This window comes from Macrosteles quadrilineatus, unplaced genomic scaffold, assembly GCF_028750875.1.
Source record: "Macrosteles quadrilineatus isolate MER2022 unplaced genomic scaffold, UCM_ALF_1.0 Scaffold_8__2_contigs__length_117827958, whole genome shotgun sequence".
In the NCBI taxonomy this organism is placed as follows: Eukaryota; Metazoa; Arthropoda; class Insecta; order Hemiptera; family Cicadellidae; genus Macrosteles; species Macrosteles quadrilineatus.
In genome coordinates this window covers 72,735,269-72,756,047 of record NW_026542601.1, presented here as the reverse complement: position 1 = coordinate 72,756,047, position 20,779 = coordinate 72,735,269, and the positions used below count along the sequence as shown (strand labels likewise).

The window sequence follows — 20,779 nt, the reverse complement described above, 5'->3', positions numbered from 1 at the left end:
AAATCTATGTGATCTGAGCTGCCATCTCAGCTGGAGCCTTCCTATTGGTTTACCACCTTTTTGTATTACCTATTTGACAACTTTAATTAAATAACTGTCCATCCTCTTTCTCTAGTATACGTCCAGCGCTTCTCATCCTCCTGCTTCTTGCTTACTTCAGCCTCAATGTCTGGGTCCTATCCTAAAATTACAGTATCAATTCTGTGCTGTCCTTTATTTTCCATTCTCCACGTTTTTTTTTACTATACAGGGTGGGGCAGGAAAATATCCCTACTTTTAAGATGGCACTGTGAGTAGTATGGGTGTACTGGAGGAATGGGGTTAGGCTCAAATGACGCTGTTGCTTTGGGATTTTCTAAGAATATCACTTTCAGTAGTAGACATGGCTTACTCGAGTGAGCAATGTGCTTTTGCACTCGAGATGCATTTAAAAAAAAAAAATCAGTCTATTGTTGCTATGCAGCTAGCGTGCGCTGCGAACTTGTTATCAGATGGCCTGCCGCAAAGCTGTTACATTTTGGTGTGGGTGAAGGACTTCCGTGTACGTGGTGGTGTATTGCGAAGGATATTTGGTGCTCAAAGAACCATCCGAACTCCTGAAAATATTTACCTTGGCAGAAGATCGATTTTGCAGTCTTCTCAACGTTCTGCTTGTAAACAAGCATCCGCGCTGGCGTTGCCTAATCTTACTGTGCCTCGTATTCTCCATGAGGACCTACACCTCCATCTATTAAAGCTTGTAGTTGCTCATGAACTCACACAACGGGACTGGCAATAACGTATGAAGGCATGTGAAATCTTAATTGCGGGACTGTCTCATGTTGCTCGGGTTTTGTTTAGTGACGAGACACACTTCCATATTACTGGAGCGGTAAATAAGCAGAATATGCTCTATTGGAGCCTAGGGTAGTTTACGAAAAGACCCTAGATGCCTTGAAGGATGCAATTCACCTTGAGGTTGGCCGCACTCCACAACAAATGCTTCACAGGGTTATGATGAACTCCAGAACCAGAATACAGCAGTGTATTTACGATTAGGGACACCATATGCAGGATATGCTGTTTAAAACCAAGTAAAGTTATATTAAAATAAACTCCCAGATGTAACCTTTTAATCCCAATATAAAGTTTGGTTCTAATATTCTTGGTTGTCTTTTAATGTACCTTCAAAATTTGGGATACTTCCCGGCCCCACCCTGAACAAAATTATTGGATGTTTTTTTTATGCAGACAATACAAAACTGCTTTTTATCTTAATTGAAAAATGTCAAACCTTGAATTTGCTTGTGACAGCACTCAGTTGTAACCTAGTTGTTTTTGCAGCAAGGGCCGTCACTGGCCAAGCGGATGGACCTGTCGTGTACCAACTGTGGCACTCGGACCACCACCATCTGGCGGAGAAACCCTCTAGGAGAGATGGTGTGTAACGCATGTGGTCTCTACTACAAGCTGCACAACGTCAACAGGTCAGTGGAACTCCAGTCTGACACTACTTACCATTATTATGATAAGAGTTTTGTGTAGTGTACAAGTTTTATTACTGAACAAATGGACGTTCATTTTCTAGGGTTTCATTTTCTAGGGGGTCATTTTCTTAGGGTTGGGTTGTTGGGCTCAGTCCAAGACGAGGAAGTTTTGAAATAATGTTATAATAAAAACATATTGACAATTCCAGTTGTAATTTAAATGACCTGACCTATCCTTGTGCATAGTGCAAGTAAGGTGTATGTAAATGTCAACTATACCTCACAGTAATCAGGAGCTGAAAAGTGATTTGTAATACCACACTAAGTGAATAAATGAAAAAATTAATAAATCGTAATTTATTTCTTTTATTTAATCTTTAATAGAGGTGTGCAAGCCTAAGATTTTTGATCAAGCCGATTTCAAGTCGAGCTTGAACCTTGAATTTTTTTTGAGCTGAGGTTTTTCATACAAAAAAGTTAAGATCAATGCTATGTAATAAATTAGTCTGTCATAAATTTTCTTTTTAAAGTTCAATTTGTATGATGTATTTAGACCAGTTATAAATGTAGTAAACTTGACGTTAATGACTAATTTCATATATGTATGTCCATTGTTAATCTTTTCTATTTCTGCTGTATAATTTATTTGTGAAGATTAATTTTAACATGTTATAATTTTTTAATATGATGAAGAAAAAATGTTAAATAAAGTGACTATTGAAATGTTGTACTGAAATTGACTTTTCTTTTTAGACTTGAATAATTGACAATTTGACAATCCGTATCCATATACGTTATTAAATTGATTTTGTGATTTGTTTAAGTAATAACACTCATTTTTAGTCTTACTATATAGATCTTTGTAATGAATGACTTTAATTATTTAGTTTATAATTTTTTGTTTATGTTAGTTTAATGACGCTGTTTAAGACATATTGTCTAAACTTGAATAAAGAATATTTGATTGATTGAAATCTGTATCCATACACGTTATTAAATTTGTATCCATATACGTTATTGAATCAGTATCTATATACGTTATTGAACCGTATCCATATATTTTTAACCGATTTCCCCACTACCAACAAAAGGAGGAGGTTCTCAATTTGTTTGTGGCGATGTTTTTTTTTTTTTGAATCGGTATCCATATACGTTTTTTAATCAGTATCCATACGTTATTGAACAGGGTGTCCACAACCGGGAAAACCGGGAATTATGCTTGAATTTTGTATTTAACCGGGAATTTTTTGCCACGATCGCGCATGACGACGATGACGTATCCGTGACCGCGGAAAACGACGATGATGTATCCGTACCCACGGGAGACGACGAAGACAACCCCGTGACCGCGGGAGACGACGATGACGTTTCCGTGACCGCGGGAGACGACGATGACGTTTCCGTCACCACGGGAGAAGACGATGACGTTTCCATGACCGCGGGTGACGACGACAATGTTTCCGTGATCGCGGAAGATGACGATGACGTTTCCGTGAATGCGGGAGACGACGATGATGTTTCCGTGACCGCGTGAGACGATAAGGATGTCCAAACGGCCGCGGGATATGTTAGTGATTTTGCCGCGATCGCGCATGCGACATGAAGACAAGACGTTTCCATGACCGTGGGTGACGACGACGATGTTTCCGTGATCGCGGAAGATGACGATGACGTTTCCGTGACCGCCGGAGACGATGATGACGTTCCTGTGACCGCGGGAGATGATGACGGCGTTTTCGTGACCACGGGAGACGACAATGATATTTCCGTGCCCGTGGGAGACGACGATGACGTTCCCGTGACCGCGGGAGATGATGACGACGTTTTCGTGACCACGGGAGACGACGATGCCATTTCCGTGACCGCGGGAGACGACAATGGCGTTTCCGTGACCACGTGAGACAACAATGATATTTCCGTGACCGTGGGAGACGACGATGCCATTTCCGTGACCGCGGGAGACGACAATGGCGTTTCCGTGACCACGGGAGACAACAATGATATTTCCGTGACCGCGGGAGACAACGATGGCGTTTTCATGACAGCGTGTGATGACGATGACGTTTCCGTGACCTCGGGAGACAGTGGTGATGTTTCTGTTACTGAGTGAGATATTCAGGATTTTTCAGTTATCGCTGAAAACGGTGATGGTGTCTCTACGACTGTGTTGAATGATTACAATATACCAAAAATTTCAAAATGGCACATTTCTAGAATGTTTTTTAAAATATTTTTTTGTTATATCTTCATTTACCTTAAACGTGGTATTTGTTTAATATGTTTAGAAGGGTTTAAAAAATAAATTGACCACGTGCAATGCAACAATTCAATATTTTCACTGTTATTTATTATAGAATAATTTAATTTTCACCATATGTTTTTATTTTTATCAATATGTCAGTCCATCTCCCTTTTCAAACCATATATAATAATTAATTGTGCATGCAGACCAATAGGTAATCAATGTAATACAATATAATATAGAAAATTTTCAAATAACCTAATTTCATGTAAATATACAATAGAATATAATTTTTGTAACAAAATTGCTTCAAATTCAACATAATTTTATTTAAATAACTTTTCAAAATTATAATTTAGCTCTCTAGCAAATTAAAATTGTTATAATATATATGTGTGAACAGTGGCCTACAATTCTCTGTGATTAAGTCAGCATTGACATATGTGAGTGCAACAATGCATCAAACCTGCATCACTTTCAAGAGAGCTGAGCTAGTATGAAGATGTAAATTGGATACTACATATTTTAATATCAAAATTTATAAAAAAAATGCCTATATTTGAACCTAAATTATTGAAATTCGATTAAAGAAGAACCGTCCTTGTTAAGAACATTAATAATTACTACATCAAGAAATTTATCGTGAAGAAGACATCAATTTTTGGTGAGATCACTCCAGTAGACATTTTCTATCCTTGGAAGCCATTAAAACTTTTTAGGCCTAACTTTTGAACATTTATACCAGAATTTAAAAGTCAAGAAACACTAATCAAGTCATTAATTCAACCAATCAGAAAATAATTTGAACCTATTTTATATTTCAAAACAAAATTTTAATTAGGCTATATAAAATCACAAGATTAAATTCAAATGCCGCTCGATCACACCACCTGAGATAAAGATCCATGCAATAAGTTATAACACCTGAACCTAAATTAGAACTATTGTAATAGGCTTAGCCTAAAGCTTTCATTAGTAAATTCATGGGGGATGTTTTTTTTAACTTTATTGTGAACCTTTTCTTTTCTTTTTACCATCAATTTTGTATTTTAATTAAATAAATTTAAGTTTTGATACTGTACATGGAGTTTCCATTGTGTTCTTAACTTTAAGGTTGATTACAGCAATTTTGTAATTTCTGCATTATTATTTCTGTAGGCCACTTGGAAAACAACCCATTACTTTAAATTTTACTTTATGATACCTTCAGAAAATTTGGTAAAATTGAAATTATCATTATTAAGAATCTATTTTTCAGGTGTCTGTACAGAGATTTGATTAATTTTGGTATCAATATATCACAATTTTTAGGAAGTTATTAACACTTTTAACCCTGAGCGCAAAATGCCCTTAGTATGGGCGTTACTGGGCAATTTTAGGGTATTATTAAAAATTTGTAGCTTGGTAAAAAAAAACTTTTTTTCTGGTGAATAATATATCAAATTAAAGAGAAAATAATAAGCTTTTAAATGACATATATTTTATTACATTACCGTAGGCTATAAATTACAGGGTTTCAGTTTGAAATAACAAAAAAAATTGAGAAAAACAAAAATTGCAACCGCAAGTACTAACCTAATTAAAAAAGTATTTAATATTTACTTTAGCATAATTATGGCATTTATATCATGTGAAATTGAAGAGAACAACATGCCCTTTCAGGAAATATATACATGTATATAGTTATATTGCTTACCTTACATATTATAACACGAGAAATTGAAATGTCGTTGTCGTATCAGTTCCCAAGCACATCTAGCCTAGGCTTTACTATAGTCTGCTTTGGTATGATACAGTCTAAAACATTCAGGCACACACAATGGTGTTTGGCACTCTGGACACCACCAAGAAGTTTCTTTTCTTCCAGATTTTCCTGTAGAAACTTTGTTTTTTTCCGAACACACTTTGCAAATTCTTGTAGGATTTTTTTTCTTGTCCGTAGAGGGGATTTTGTCAGGGAAATGACGTCCAATAAGTCGATCAGATTTTGTGGCTCTTGCAGTTTCCTCTTCTTGTAATAAAGTCCCTGCTTTTTCGCTCAATGATTTTCCAATTGCTATTATAAATTTTTCAAGGTGACAGAGGGGTCTCAAGTTTGCAGGTCTGGTTTTTCGATATAAGATAAATGCGTTGACAATTGACATCATAAACAAGTGGAAGAACATTTTTTTCCACCATTTCATCTGTTTCCTCTTGAAAGGGTAATAGGAAATAAACTGGTCATTTCTGTCCACACCTGTTTTTTTATTGTTGTAATCCAAAATCAGATCTGGTTTGTGTTTTTGCAACATCCCTTGTTTTGTACGCACCGTAACTTCTGATGTAGTCATTTTATGAGCTGTTGATAGAGCTAAGACATCTCTAGTATCTTTCCATTTTATGCAGAGTAAATGGTTTCTTCTCATGAAAACAGTTTCATTTTTTTGTAGCTTTTTAGTGGTGACAGTCTTGGGCAACTCGGTCCTATTGCTCATGCAGGTACCGACTGCTTTAGTATTTTTCTCCCAGAGAAAGTCAAAAAGCTTTGGTGAAGAGTAAAATCTATCATTATAAATAGTATGTCCTTTATTGAGGTAATCTGCCAACAATCTCTCATATAGAGCTACAACTGTATTACTGGAGTCAGACTTACCGGTGTAGGCTTCAAATTTTAGAACATATCCTGTAGATGCATCACACAAAACATATAATTTCATCCCGTACTTGTCAGGCTTACTTTTATTATAAACTCTAAACCGAACTCTACCCCTGAATCCGCAAGTTCCTTCGTCTATGGTCAAATCTTCGTACGGTGAAAAACACATTGGGAAAGAAGTCAGCAAAAGATCTATATATGGTCTTAGTTTATGTAACGGATCGTGGCCTGGAGTGTTGAATGGGATGTATGTTGAATTATCGTTGATGTGAAAATTTGCCAAAATTGCTAGGAACCTATCCCTGGCCATGACTGATGGAGCATACATAGATTTTATAAAATTGTCTGTTGACCAATAGTCACTAAGTTTAGGTTTTTTCACAACACACATGTGCAATACAATCGAGAAAAAATGGTAAATTTCATAAAGCTTTACGGTTGTCCATTTTGACCAGACACTATTTTTCTTCAATTTGTTTGATCTTCTTAGTTTATCGGTTATAGATTTGGCATATTTATTTGTCTCTGACTTCAATGATTTGATAAAAAATTCAGGAAAAAATATAGAAAACACATCAAATGGAGTTGAGTTCTCATCAATAGCAGCCGTAACACCAGCGCCTAACTCGTCAAATGCTGGTAGTGGCGGTGGGTTGTCCTCCAACCGCCATCCAAGTTCCTCATCAGTGGGTTTTTTTTTCTTCTTTTTCCTTGGTTGAGTCTGCTCCGGTTCATGTTCAAAGTTTTCATTTGGCACAGGTAAATTTGCATTATCCGGTAAGTTTTCATTTGGCGATATAGATCGATGTCTTTTGGTTTTACGATTATAATTAGTACTATTTGACCGGCGTTTTACTTGGTTGGTTACTTTATTAGGCCTAAGAGAACCTAAACAAGAAGTAGCTGAAGGCTGTAAGACATTATCTTCACGATCACTAGGTAGAAAATCAGGATCTTTGTCAACATTGTCGAAATCAGGATCACACAGTTCGTCATCCGAAGAAACTATCGAACTATTAGGCCTAAGTAATTTTCTGTTTTTGCAAATTTTATGATTAGGCTGATTGGGTGGTTGTTCATGACTAATTTCAAGAGGGTTAGGCCTAAATGGTATACCATCTGTAGGCCTAGTAGTGTCTAGAACTGTTTCTGGTTCATCACAGTTTTCTTCATCAGAGTAAATTGTAGGCCTAGGGTTATATTTACATCTAATTGGGCCTAAGTTTCTACTTTCATCTTCTTCAACTACTGAAATTGATTCATTTTTACAGTCATCATTGTCTATGTCACTTGGTAGTAAATCATAAAACACCAACTCATCAGGATCATTTTCATCAACCATGTATGTAACTGCACTAACCTCATTTTGAAAAGCATCTAAATTACTTACAACAAACTCACCTTCCGAACCAGAATCATAAATAGGATCATTCAAGTTTTCATTTACTGATATTGTAGTAGAACTAGGTCCTGAACATAAGTAATTATTTTCACTAAAAGATTGATTTTCTTCATCACTATGGTCTGATTCTGACAAGAGTTCACGAATATGACTCAACGTTTTTTTATCAAATATATCGCTCATATTTGACACTAAACACAATAAAAATTATCCACAACAAGGTATTGCTCATAACAAGAACTATTACGCAATCATAATACTTGTAAAAAACATAAAACATTCACTTTATTGAACACATAAACGATTGTAAACAAAGACAGCCATTAGCGCAGACAACAACAACAAAGCGTCGTCGTCGTCATCACTAAGCAATACGATGCAAGGCTGCAGACAGCTGGATCTTTTTTTTGTGTTACCAAACAGCTGGTTTTTTTTAGGTTGTGGGGTATTACAATCGAAGCCAGATGACCAAGGAATGGTTACGTAATAACAAAAATAGCAAATGTGACGTCATTACGTTGCTATGGAATTTAATATTGAAGCCCGACCTATACTCGGGGTTAGTTCAGTGTGTCTTACGTCATACCCCGACCTATACTCGGGCTTAGGGTTCAATGTGTTAATAAATTGCAGGTTTAATAATTAGTTTTTAATTTTTGGATTATTTAATCAGTATTATATAAAAATTGAATACTTATGTCAGGCAATATAACAGCAATCATAATTTTTTTTTTCCTTAACTGAGAATGCTCTTTTCGATAACTAAAATAGCAAGCTGTGTTAGCGCTAAAACAGCATTGCGGGAGTTGGAAATTATAGTATAAAAAGTACGACCTGAACTACCTGGATTTTTTTACTCATGAATTTTTTCTGGTTGGCCTGGTGGACACCCTGTTGAATCAGTATCCATTGATTGAAAGTTTTTTTGCTGCTTCACACACTCCTACCTTGATACGGGATTTTCTCGACACTGTGATTGGTTCTGATTGTCGGATATTTCGATGTGTCGCGAGTGACGACATATGTTGACAAAGGTACCGTGACCACGAGACAGAAAAAGGTGTAGAACATGGAGAATGGACCGAATTGACTGATGTCAAGAAACTTGCAAGGGATTTATTTGAGATAAGCAACCGCTTGAAACTTTGATCTTTAATATCTCTGTTTACTTACAGGCCCGCAACAATGAGACGAGATACAATACATACAAGGAGAAGACGACCTAGGGGTGATAAGACAACCAAGGGCGGAAAATATGCAAACACATCCCTCAATACCTCAGGTAAGGCCCGATCAGTTATTTTAATGTTAAATTTAATACTTTTCATATCTTCTACTATGCTGCATCTTCTTAGCAACATTTTCACAGATAGTTTTTTTTTTCACAGAGGCTGGTAGTGAGTGTGCCAGTGGGGGCAACAGTGGCAGTGAAGAGTGTGATGACATGTTGGTAGCACTGCGCCGCCAGATTCAACCTCACCTCATGTTGGCCGCACTGCAACAGAGCTCGGGCTTCCCTCCGTCGTCTGCGGGAGTCGGGGTGTGTAACTTCAAACGAGATGAGCCTAATGAAGCGCCACTCAATTTGGTGGCCGGTCATCAGTAAAATCATCCCTTTGTTTATGTTCTTAGAAAGATCGTTTCGATGTAGAACGATCCTTCTGTTAAACAGTTGTTTTGGCTAGTTTTTTGCTACGAATTAATTTCTCCCGCCTCAGTGGGAATTCTTGCCAGGGTTAATTGTTGGGTTGGATGTATTAGTCACACATTTCACTTGTTACTTTGTGTTCAGTCTTGATTATTTTGAGTCTTAATGATATGTATGCTACGACACTTCTAAAATTTGGGTAAGGTGTAGTGCTGTCAGTTGTAAAGAGAATACTAAAACTTTTTAAACATTATTTACAGCTTGTTAATGTGCAATTTTTCGTTTGAGTTCCTTTCAATTCTTAGAACTTAGCTATGCAAGAAGTTGTAGTTATATGCTTGTATATGAGCATTTTCTACCACAAATGGTATGTTTTCTGATGGCATGAATATATCTAATTCATTGGATACATTGAAATGCATTTTTAGCAAATTTCTCTATAGGGATGTAGCTATTACCTTCAGGTGGCACGGTAAGACCTGGAGCCGTGACCGATATACCTTATCATTTTGATGTCCCTAGAGGCCAAAAACATTTTATTTAACTAAAATATTGCACACTAAATTTCATACTTCTTGCTCTTGTTTTTTACCATTTAAATGCTCCAGAATGATGTTTGCTAATCTTGAAGCATATTAAATTTACTTGTTAGTAATGTGCAGTTTTAGTTGTTTCAAACCTAGCAGTTATCGTCTCACAGCTATGCCAAAAGCCTAGGACTGTCAGACTGAGCTGAGGGGTGCTATAAAAAGGTCTACAGATCGAAGTAGCTAGGGTCAGGATTACCCTAACCCCTTAGAAAAACGTAGGAACATTTATTTATAAAGAAAAGTCTTGCACCCATTTAAATACTTATATATAAAAGTGACTGACACCTTAATAAATAGGCCTACTAGATCGATAAGAAAATGTTAAAATTGTTTATATATTACATTCATCTATTGATTTCCAAACCTTACATCCAAAAATATATATAAACATAGTAAAACTGCTTATATAGCTTTAGATTTTAACTAAGTTTGCTTGTTTAAATTTTACCACTTCTATTTAAATTTTACCACTTCTATTATTTACCAGATAAATGATTACCATTGGCTTTTTAATAGTTTGACTAATAATCAAGACTGAATGTGTGAAATTTTGACGTATTAACATCCAGCCAACATTTTATTGTTGCTTAGTATAGTTAGATTTAACAATTTAAGTGATTTTGCCTTTTTAACATCAACTGCTCTCTTTGTAATCGTTGTGATTATTAATTTAATAATATTGTTGTGGTCCTTAACAATTTGAGTTTAAAATCGTATGTTCTATATATAAAATATGAATTAGTTTTGTGACACAGTCATGACACATTTAAGATCTGAAACATAACTTTATGTTGCAACTATTGATACTCACCCTTGTTGATATTATTACTGTATTATTTCATTAGAAATAGCATATATGATTGTTTGTTTGTCTTTTTGTCTAAATGTTTTGTTTACTCTTAAGTTATTGACTACCTATTGAAAAGTTATACGTTAAAAAACAAATTTACATGGTTGGTGTGAAAACTGTTAACTTATTTGTGTGTTTTCAACTCGAGTGGCATTTTAGCGAATTTCCTATATAGGGAATAAGCTATTACCGTAGGTCTCATGGTAAGGCCTGGACCCAGGACCGGTTTACTTTTTCGTTTTGATGTCCCCAAAGGCTAAAAAACACTCTGCATTCAAATTTATAATATATATATATATACAGTACAATACAGAATGGGGATTTATGGGGTAAAAATAGGTTTTTTCTCATTTTTCACCCTCCAAACATAAAATTTCCCATTTTCTATCCAAACAATTTTGAAGAGCTTGAAAAAACCAATAATTTAGTATATTGAAGTGTTTTTGTATGGTTATTGGTTACGGAGAAAATTGAAACAAAATTGTATGATTAAAATTCCCATGTTATTCTTACGGAGAATAAATAAACTGTTGTAGTTTGCTTCTTCATGAATATTTTTGATCATCAAACATGTCAAGTTTATTTATTTTATACTAAGCTATTAATGTTTTACTAAAAACACACTTTATTACCCTCCCTGTAGGCAGCAAACCTAGGTACTCGTTAAACCTAATGATATTCAAATCATTTCATTTCATTTCAAACAATCTTTATTCTTTTAGTACATATTTACATAGTACATTGAACAAAACATCAAATCAGGCAAACAGAAATTTGCTTAGTCTGCAGGTTTATTGCAGCAGGGGTATTTTATGTTTTGAAAGGGAATAGTCCAAACCCTGGTCTTGTTACTATCTAACGTCATCTGTTTTGTTGGATAGCATAGCATTCATAGCGCAATAAAAAATGGCATCTGGGTCTGGAAACGATCTCGCTTGGAATCAAACCAGCGACCTTCATAGTTGTAATGTTACAATGTTGCCTGTACGAATATAATGGTATTAATTTTACATTTTACCAAACTTTCTAGAGATCAGACCTTTTTTGCAAAACTTAGTTTTGTTTACCTACTTAAATTCTGTATTGAGATGTAGACTTCTTTTTATATCTCACTCTATTCTATATTCTACTCTATATTCATAATTAGCTGTTTGTTTTTTGCCCTGTCCACTAGAGCAGAGAAGCAACACAGTGTTATGACTTCATAAGTAAATAACAGTTTTCATTGCCAGCCCTGTAACACTGTTCTTGATTATTTCCACAGGGTGTAAAGCTGCTGGCGCAGATGTTTCATTCTAACATGTTGCGAAACCATGCCGCCCTGGTGGGGACTGGGTTTCCTTGACCCTTCCTTCCCGTCCTTACGTCCGACCTAGTATTATGTTGTACCGAACCTTCTCCAGTATTACATGGTCTCAGCTCTCTTTTCTGTTCAATACTCTTCGGAATACTCGGCTTAGGTTAGGTGAATCTGTGATTCTGTGTTTGCTATTTATTTTTCGATATTTCGCCCCGCGGGCTCGCTGGCGAAGATTTGACTTTATTGTGTAATAATTCTGTTATTTATTGATCTATAAAATGTTATTGCTTTCAGTATTTTTGAGGTTTTTTTACTCATATATATTTATTCCTGATAAAGGATAGTTCAAATATTATTTCTCCTTTTGGAAATGTATTTTTACGCTTATTGCAACTATAAAGTGAACAAAATGTAAGAATCTCAGACAAATTGTGTGTGTGTGTGTGTATTTAATTTCATGTTAGGATATTTTTTTCCATAAAAATGTAGCTACAGTGCTTATTGCAAACAGTATGAACAAATATATTTACTTTGACATTTGTATTTAAATCTCAATGAAAATATAAAAGTGCTAATTTAGATTAAAAGTTATTTTGAGTTTTTTGCAATAGCATAGAATGCATTTGAAGGCCTGTGTAAAAATCAATGCATGGGATTGAACCCATGAAACAAAAACAAATTGAACTATAACTTACTAACTTAACAGTAGTAGTTAGTTTAGAATTTGTCAGTTAGGCAGCAGGAATGTTTACAAATGGCATGTTAGAAGTTTTAAAGGGGGAAAAAACTTGTTGACCAGCCATGTGGCACTTTTAAGTTGAAGTTGTAAAATTACTCTAGTTTATGCAATAAAAAGTATTGCTCTCCTATTGAAATATTTAGGCTATACAAAATAATTACACTTAATAAGCACATTTTATGGAGAGTCTTACTCAATTTAGATTAAGCCTATTGTTTTGTTAGACTAGGTTAGGTTCGCCGCGGGTCCGTTGTCAGCGAACGGACAAACAGGGTTGTCCGAGCATTTGCAGCCTTGACCCTATGACCTTTGTGCCTAATGGTCGTGTGTATATAGTTACGATAGTATTAATCTAACGATGGTATTATGCCGGCAATAAGTCTAGAATAGGGCAGCTTACTTACGTAGAAACTCGTTTTGTGCTGTGTTTTCATGACATTTTTTGTACAAAGTTCCTTTTCTGCACAACCTTTGGCGAAAGCCAGACTAACACATAAATGCTTTAGATTTAGAGGCTTCATTTTTTTTAGTTAAGTGTTTTTTTTATATTTTTGTAACTATTTATTTTCTCATTTCATCGTGTTTGTAACGCAATTGTTGCCATTAAGCGAGGTGATGTTTTTTGGTCGCCTGCTGTTTCAAGTGCATTTTCAAAAGTGTTATGTCAATTTCAGGACTATTACAACTTAAAACTACTCTGGGTAAAAAAATAATAGATTATGAAAACTTGTCTTTCGTTGATTCAAAAATGGTAAAATTTTGTATAACCTGACTAGTTATTACAGAAAAAAATGTAGTACTTATAAGCCATAAAATTATTGTCTGATTATAAAAAGAACGTCAACTTTAATGGTTCATTAGATTTTCCTTTACAAGTATGAAGCTCACATAGTCCTTTGGATGCTTAATTTACTTTTATGAGCCAAAATATATTAACCAAGGAATAATACAAATTAATAGTTGAAGGTAGAATGCTAAATTAACTACAATTCATACCATACCAGAATCAAACACATGTATTCTTTCGCTCTGAATAATTTATATTAGTGTTGTCTTCTTCAAAGATTAAACTTTAATAAGACTGATCTTTTTTGTGCAAAATTTACATAGTTTAAGCCGTTCACAGGTTATTAATTTTATTTAGTTACAAACGCGATATTTCATCGATATTAGCACTAGGGTATTTATTCAGTAGTTGTGGTCGTAGATTAAGTCGAGACTACTTAATACTTTTAGGGCTGACTTTTGTAAGGGACAAACCCCCTATTTTGTAAGTCGTTACTCGTTGAGCAAGGATTGTAAATAGTTGTTAAAATTTTAATCATGGCACTAATCTCGAATAGCATATTTAGAGTTTTCTCTCACTGTTTACTAATTGCTCATTTTTTCTACCTTGCTCATGAAATTGCCTGCAATAATTCTTAACTTTTAAGTTAGGTTTGATGATTGTGATTTTGTATGTTAGTTGTCAGTGCCAGAACTGAATATTTTATATTTTAAATTGTTTTAATATATTTCAGTAATTTTTTACTACAATAGATTTTTCTAAGCACATTGTGGCATTGTTAAATTTGTATTACATGATTGCAAACTCAAAACTAATATTTTTCATTATTTTTTAAGTATGTTATCATATGTACTACTTTGAACAAAGTCTGAAAACACTAATAGGAATTCCAGGATAACAAAAAACTGGATGTACTGTCATTGATTGTAGGATGAATAATTTCTGGATTTGGATTAAAGGTTGAAGTTAGATGGTTGTACAATAATTAATTATTAACCAGTTATTCTTACTATAAAAAGTTGACAAATTACTTTGTTAAAAAACAACTTGTTAGTATTCATCTAGAATCAAATTTTAATTCTGACCTTAAAAACTCAAATGTCATATTGTATCTTAAAAATTTGATGAATGACGATCGCAAACTTATAGTTTCTAAAGAAATATTTTATCGTCAACATAGATATTCAGTTTTGGCAAATTCAAGACTAATTTTTGGACTCATATCAATAATACTCGAAGCCATAACTTTCAGGTTGTATTTGTATCGATAATTCTGTTATTGTTCTTGTCTGATTAAGATATCTTGTTCGTAGGTTAGCAATCCTTTATTTATTTGTTGTTAATTTTAGATTCCGAGCAAAGGCATATAAACCTGCTAGTAGGCAATTTATGTGCAATCTTGATAATAAACATATTAATCTTTTAGTTTGTTGATTTTCTTCCTATGACTACTGGATCAATTTTTTTTAGTACTGACTTATATTTTTTGTAGTGATGACTTCTACAGCTAGTTATATGGATAAGACTGGGGTACTAAATTTAATTGTCACTACTATATTGAATATCCTACTTGACAAGTCAAAGTGTATGCTCAGTAGGTGGAAAAATTTCTAAGGAAAAATGTTTGCTTTATTGAGAAGCTATGACTGAAAAGCTGGTAATTAATTCTACTTACAGGGTGTCCCACAAAGAAGTCTCAAATTGATTACGGAAAAATGGCATAATGTACAAGGATGAAATAAAATTATTTCCAGCTAAATCGACCCCAAGGAATAACGTAAACATATTTTAAACTTTTTTCCAATACAGGGAGTGCCAAAAACTAGTTTCGCTAGTTAAAATCTTGGGATTTTCAAATGTAAACATACCTGTCATGTTAAACATCATTTTAAAGGTATTTATTAGACAAAAATTTTGGCGAAAACAGAAATTAATTATCTTATTCAGTTTCAAAATGGGGTAGTTTTTTTTTTTTTTTTTTTTTTTTTTTTAATCAATATGATTTTAATACTCTGTGTTTCCTATACCAATGCACTTAGCCCTTCCCCTGTTGAATTTTCTTACTTGTTATGAAATTAGCTTTACTATAATATGCTACAAGTAAAGATTAAAATAAAAATTTCAAAAAGATTATTTTTGAAAATTTGCAAATGCCCATTGTTGAAAATGTGTCCGTGAAGACGATAACTTCAGTAATTTTTGTCCGATTTTGATAAAATTTGGTTTGAAGGTGTAAGGCGGGATAAACTTGAATGAGTTCGTGAACCAGCATGATCGGACCATGGGAACGGGGGATTTTATGGGGTAAAAATTGAGTTTTCTCATTTTTACCTTTAAAACACAAAATTATAAATTTTTATCCAGACCTTTTTAAAGAACTAAAAAAAAAACAATTTAATATAGTATATCAAAGTGTTATTGGTTACAGAGAAAATTTAAAAAAATTTCATATAAAATTTCCATGGAAAATATTGTAAAAAAACCGTTTAACATGTTATTTGATTACCTTAAAGTCTATAATTAATTTTGTATCCTAGGTAGCCTAAATAAGTGTTCACACTCTGAGTTGACAAAAGGTTCTATTATCAAGGTAATACAGTTTGTTCAATTTCGTTTCAAAATTAAATGGTGGGTGTGAAATCATTTTTTAAAGTAATTTTCAAAGAACCAACATTGTCTCTTTTGCATAATATGACCCACTGACCCCAGTTGCAAGGCACGGGTATAGCTGCTAGGTCTATGATAAAGGTAGTTGTTGACAAGGAATGGGAGAAAGTATGTGTCAGATTGGTGATACCCTACCGTTTAGTAATTTCAACATCCTACAAGACCTTCAGGCAAAAATAGGTAAATAAATCTGTATAATACAGGTCTTGTCACTGGGTTCAAAGAACATATTATTTCTAATTAGACACATATTTTGTATTAACTCACATCAACTAAAAAAATAAGCTTCATCCTTGGTCTCACCACCAAACCACCCCAATAGCCTCTTCACCACTAAGTGGTGGTGGTACGGTATGTTTACTACAGGATTATAAGTAAATACATATATTTTAACAATTTGCTTATTTAGTACCACAGTAAAAAATATGTCAACAAGCTATGTTTTTACTTTAAACTTCTCATGACTCTAAAAAGGAAATTAACAATGCTCCCCTGAACTACATGGGTCTTTTCAAAATAGCTGTATTTCCCTTCGCAAATGTTGCTTAAGAAAATTATTTTTGATACCTAGCTGGCGCTGGTTCAATCCTAGATCTGATGATTCAAAATTGAGCCCAATAACTGTCTTAAATCACTGGGCTTAATGCAATGTATAGAACGTTTAATACAAGACCACGTCATGGTCCTACAATCTGATTTTATTAAATTCATTATGTGACCACATCGAAGTCTGGGTGACCTCTGGCACCCCTTCCCATTCACTGGGGTACGTACACAGCTCCGTCTAACAACCTGGCACTATACTGGGCATTGGGCAATTGGTTATCACAGTGGGGGATAACCACGGCCTCCTTAAACTCCAGGCCGCGGCCTTCGAAGTGGCAACGTCGCAAGTAGGGTTGCAACAGCTGTTTTGTTTGGAAGCAGCTAATGGTATTTGTGTGTTTACGAAAGCTTGGTTACTGGACTATGAAAATATTGACTCCACTTTAAATGTAAAGATATATATTTTCATTTCATATTGTTTTTTGTTTTCAGTTCTGTATGTTTTATTTCCTATATTTTAATAAATTTAAGTTTATTGAGCGGAGCGAGCGAAGCTCTTATACGCCGACTTTTATGCATTTCGTAATACGCAAACTCCTCCTAGACGGCTGAATCAATCGTTTTCAAATTTTGGATGGTGATAAATACCATATCGGTGAGTGCCAACATCTATATGGCGTTAAAAATAACTCTCAGGAATCCGGCCCACTGGGTCTCAAAGTTTCAATGTAATCCTTATGGAAGCAGTATTTGACACATAAACAAAGACATATGATCAGCTGTTGACTTTTGAATGCAGCAGATGAAGAAATAGCTGATAGCATTATTCCACAGATATTAGAACAGAAACGGTATGAATCATAAATATAATCAAATGACGACACTAGCTTGAGGTCCGTGGCGTAGGAAATGCTAAAGGAAGTACTAAAGGTGAACAGTCTGGAGTGTGGAAACTGTTTATGACGATTAGATTTAGGTATCTGGATTCCTAAAATTCTATGGGAAGAGAGGAAAACAGGTCCGCGACGTAGGAAGTGGTGAAGGAAGTAGTAAAGGCGAGCAGTCTGGAGTGTGGGAACTGTTTATGACGATTAGATTAAGGTATCTGCAATCATAAAATGCTATGGGAAGGGAGGAAAACGGGTCCACGACGTAGGAACTGATGAAGGAAGTAGTCAATGCGAGCTGTGCGGAGTGTGGGAACTGTTTATGACGATTAGATTAAGGAATCTGCAATCATAAAATGTTATGGAAAGTGAGGGAAACAGGTCCGTAGCGTTAAAAGTGGCGAAGGAAGTAGTAAAGGTGAGCAGTCCAGAGTGTGGGAACTGTTTATGACCATTAGATTAAGGCATTTGCAATCCTATGATGCTATGGGAAGGGAAGGAAACAGGTCCGCTACGTAGGAAGTGGTGAAAGAAGTAGTAAAGGCGAACAGTCCGGAGTGTGGAAACTGTTTATGACGATTAGATTAAGGTATCTGCAACCATAAAATGCTATGGGAAGGGAGGAAAACGGGTCCGTAACGTAGGAAGTCGTGAAGGAAGTAGTCAAGGCAAGCTGTCCGGAGTGTGGGAACTGATTATGACGATTAAATTAAGGTATCTGCAATCATAAAATGCTGTGGGAAGGGAGGAAAACAGGTCCACGATGTAGAAAGTGGTGAAGGAAGTAGTCAAAGCAAGCTGTCCGGAGTGTGGGAACTGTTTATGACGAGTAGATCAAGGTATCTGCAATCCAAAAATGCTAAGGAATGGGAGGTAAACAGGATTGTGGCGTAGGAAGTGGCGAAGGAAGTAATAAAGGCGAGCAGTCCGGAGTGTTGGAACTGTTTATGACGATTAGATTAAGGTATCTGCAATCATAAAATGCTATGGGAAGTGCTAAGGGAAAACGGGTCCGCGACATAGGAAGTGATGAAGGAAGTAGTCAATGTGAGCTGTCCGGTGTGTGGGAACTGTTTATGACGATTAGATTGAGGTCTCTGTAATCATAAAATGCCATGGGAAGGGAGGAAAACAGGTCCACGATGTAGGAAGTGGTGAAGGAAGTAGTCAAGGCAAGCTGTCCGGAGTGTGGGAACTGTTTATGACCATTGGATCAAGGTATCTGCAATCCTAAAATGCTATGGAAAGGGAAGTAAACAGGTCCGTGACGTAGGAAGTGGTGAAGGGAGTAGTAAATGCGAGCAGTCCGGAGTGTGGGAACTGTTTATGACGTTTAGATTAAGGGATCTGCAATCCTAAAATGCTATGGGAAGGGAGAGAAAAGTCCCGAGACGTATGAAGTGGTGAAGGCAGTCGTCAAGGTGAGCTGTCCGGAGTGTGGGATCTGTTTATGAAGATTAGATTAAGGTATCTACAATCTTAAAATTCTATGGGAAGAGAGGGAAACAGGTCCGCGGCATAAGAAGAGGTGAAGGAAGTGGTAAGGTGAGCAGTGTGGAGTGTGGAAACTGGAAACCGTTTGTAGCAGTTAGATTAACGTATCCGCAATGCTGAAATGCTATGAGAAGGGATGGTAGCATCCCCACGACATAGAAAATGGTGAAAGAAGTAGTAAAGGCTAGCAATGCGGAGTGTTGGGAATGTTTGTAACAATTAGATTAACGTATCTAAAATACTAAATTGTTATGGAAAGTGGTGAAAACAGGTCCACGATGTAGGAAATGGCTTAGAAAGTAGTAAATTATGAGCATAGTGTGAAAACCGTCTGTGGTAGTTAGATTGATGTATCTTTAATCCAAACTGCTATGAGAAGGGAAGGAAACAAGTCTCTGACGTAGGAAATGGTGAAGGAAGTAGTAAGGCTTGCAGTGCAGAGTGTGGGAACTATCTTTGGCAATTACATTAATGTATCTGCAATCCTAAAATGCTATGGGAAGACAGGGAAACAGGTCCACGACGTTGGGGGTGGTGAAGGAAGTAGTAAAGGTGAGCGTGTTGAGTGTGGGAATGGATTAATGTATCTGCAATGCTAAAAGGCTATGGGAAGAGACTGTAGACTGTAGGTTAAAATAATTACGAAGCACGAATCGATACATATTTCGATACATGCAATCGTTTACAATATAGAAATTTACTACTGATATGACAACAGCAGATTTTTACTCCATAGAGGATACAAACTATTTTTACTTCCTAAAGAGTAAAAATGCTACTTTAGACCCGCAACGCATGCTTTAAAAACGACTGGTATTACTGTAGTATGGCCAAAACAATATAATATAAACTCTTGATGACTCCGCTCAATTTTGTGGATGCCTCTGCAAACGCCACCTAGTAAATTTAAATTTAAATCAAGAAAGTGCAAATTAACGAGCTGATGTTACCCGTCTGCCATGTTATCTTATGGGACGTCGGACACTAAACAAGCCTACTTGCGACGTTGCCAACTCTACCAGGCCAGAGGCGGCCGTTGGGATAACACTGACCCTGTTGCTGTCTGCAAACTCGGCAAACTGCCATTTTTGTACCTTCCAAGTATTATATTACATATCTGTTTAATGTAAGGCTTAAAATACCTACTTTGTATGTTTGCCATTTAATAAGAAATTATTAAAGTATTATAAGTAATGTGAACAATAGTATTAGTACAGATTAGTCAGTTATATGATAGATTAATAATAATTTGTTTAATTAGACCTGTTATTGACCATAATTTAGTTACGGGGTCAATTAATTAATGCACATTTTGACAAGTTTTAAATCATATTATCTCAAGTAATGTTAACCTATGCTCAGAGAAATTCAGTAAAGTTTTTCTCCATCGGTATTCAGTTCTCTTAGCTGAACCGCTGTCTCTAGACTGTACTGGAAAAATTTTCTAGTTTGTTATTGTTATTCGTTAAACTAAACGTCAGAATCAGAAACGTCCTGTCCTGTCATAAATACATAATATTTACATT

General features: G+C 35.4%; 1 protein-coding gene across 1 annotated transcript in view; it reads left to right on the top strand.

Moving 5' to 3' along the window:
* The window catches only part of LOC128999472 (uncharacterized), a 39,181-nt gene extending 24,097 nt beyond the window's left edge, over positions 1–15,084 (top strand). Inside the window, exons 10-13 of the mRNA XM_054426013.1 lie at positions 1,324–1,466; positions 8,921–9,027; positions 9,134–9,285; positions 12,098–15,084. Coding sequence (XP_054281988.1) covers positions 1,324–1,466; positions 8,921–9,027; positions 9,134–9,285; positions 12,098–12,178 — 483 coding nt within the window. The 3' untranslated portion in view covers positions 12,179–15,084. The remainder of the gene's footprint in view (positions 1–1,323; positions 1,467–8,920; positions 9,028–9,133; positions 9,286–12,097) is intronic.
* The last annotated feature ends 5,695 nt before the right edge of the window (positions 15,085–20,779 follow it).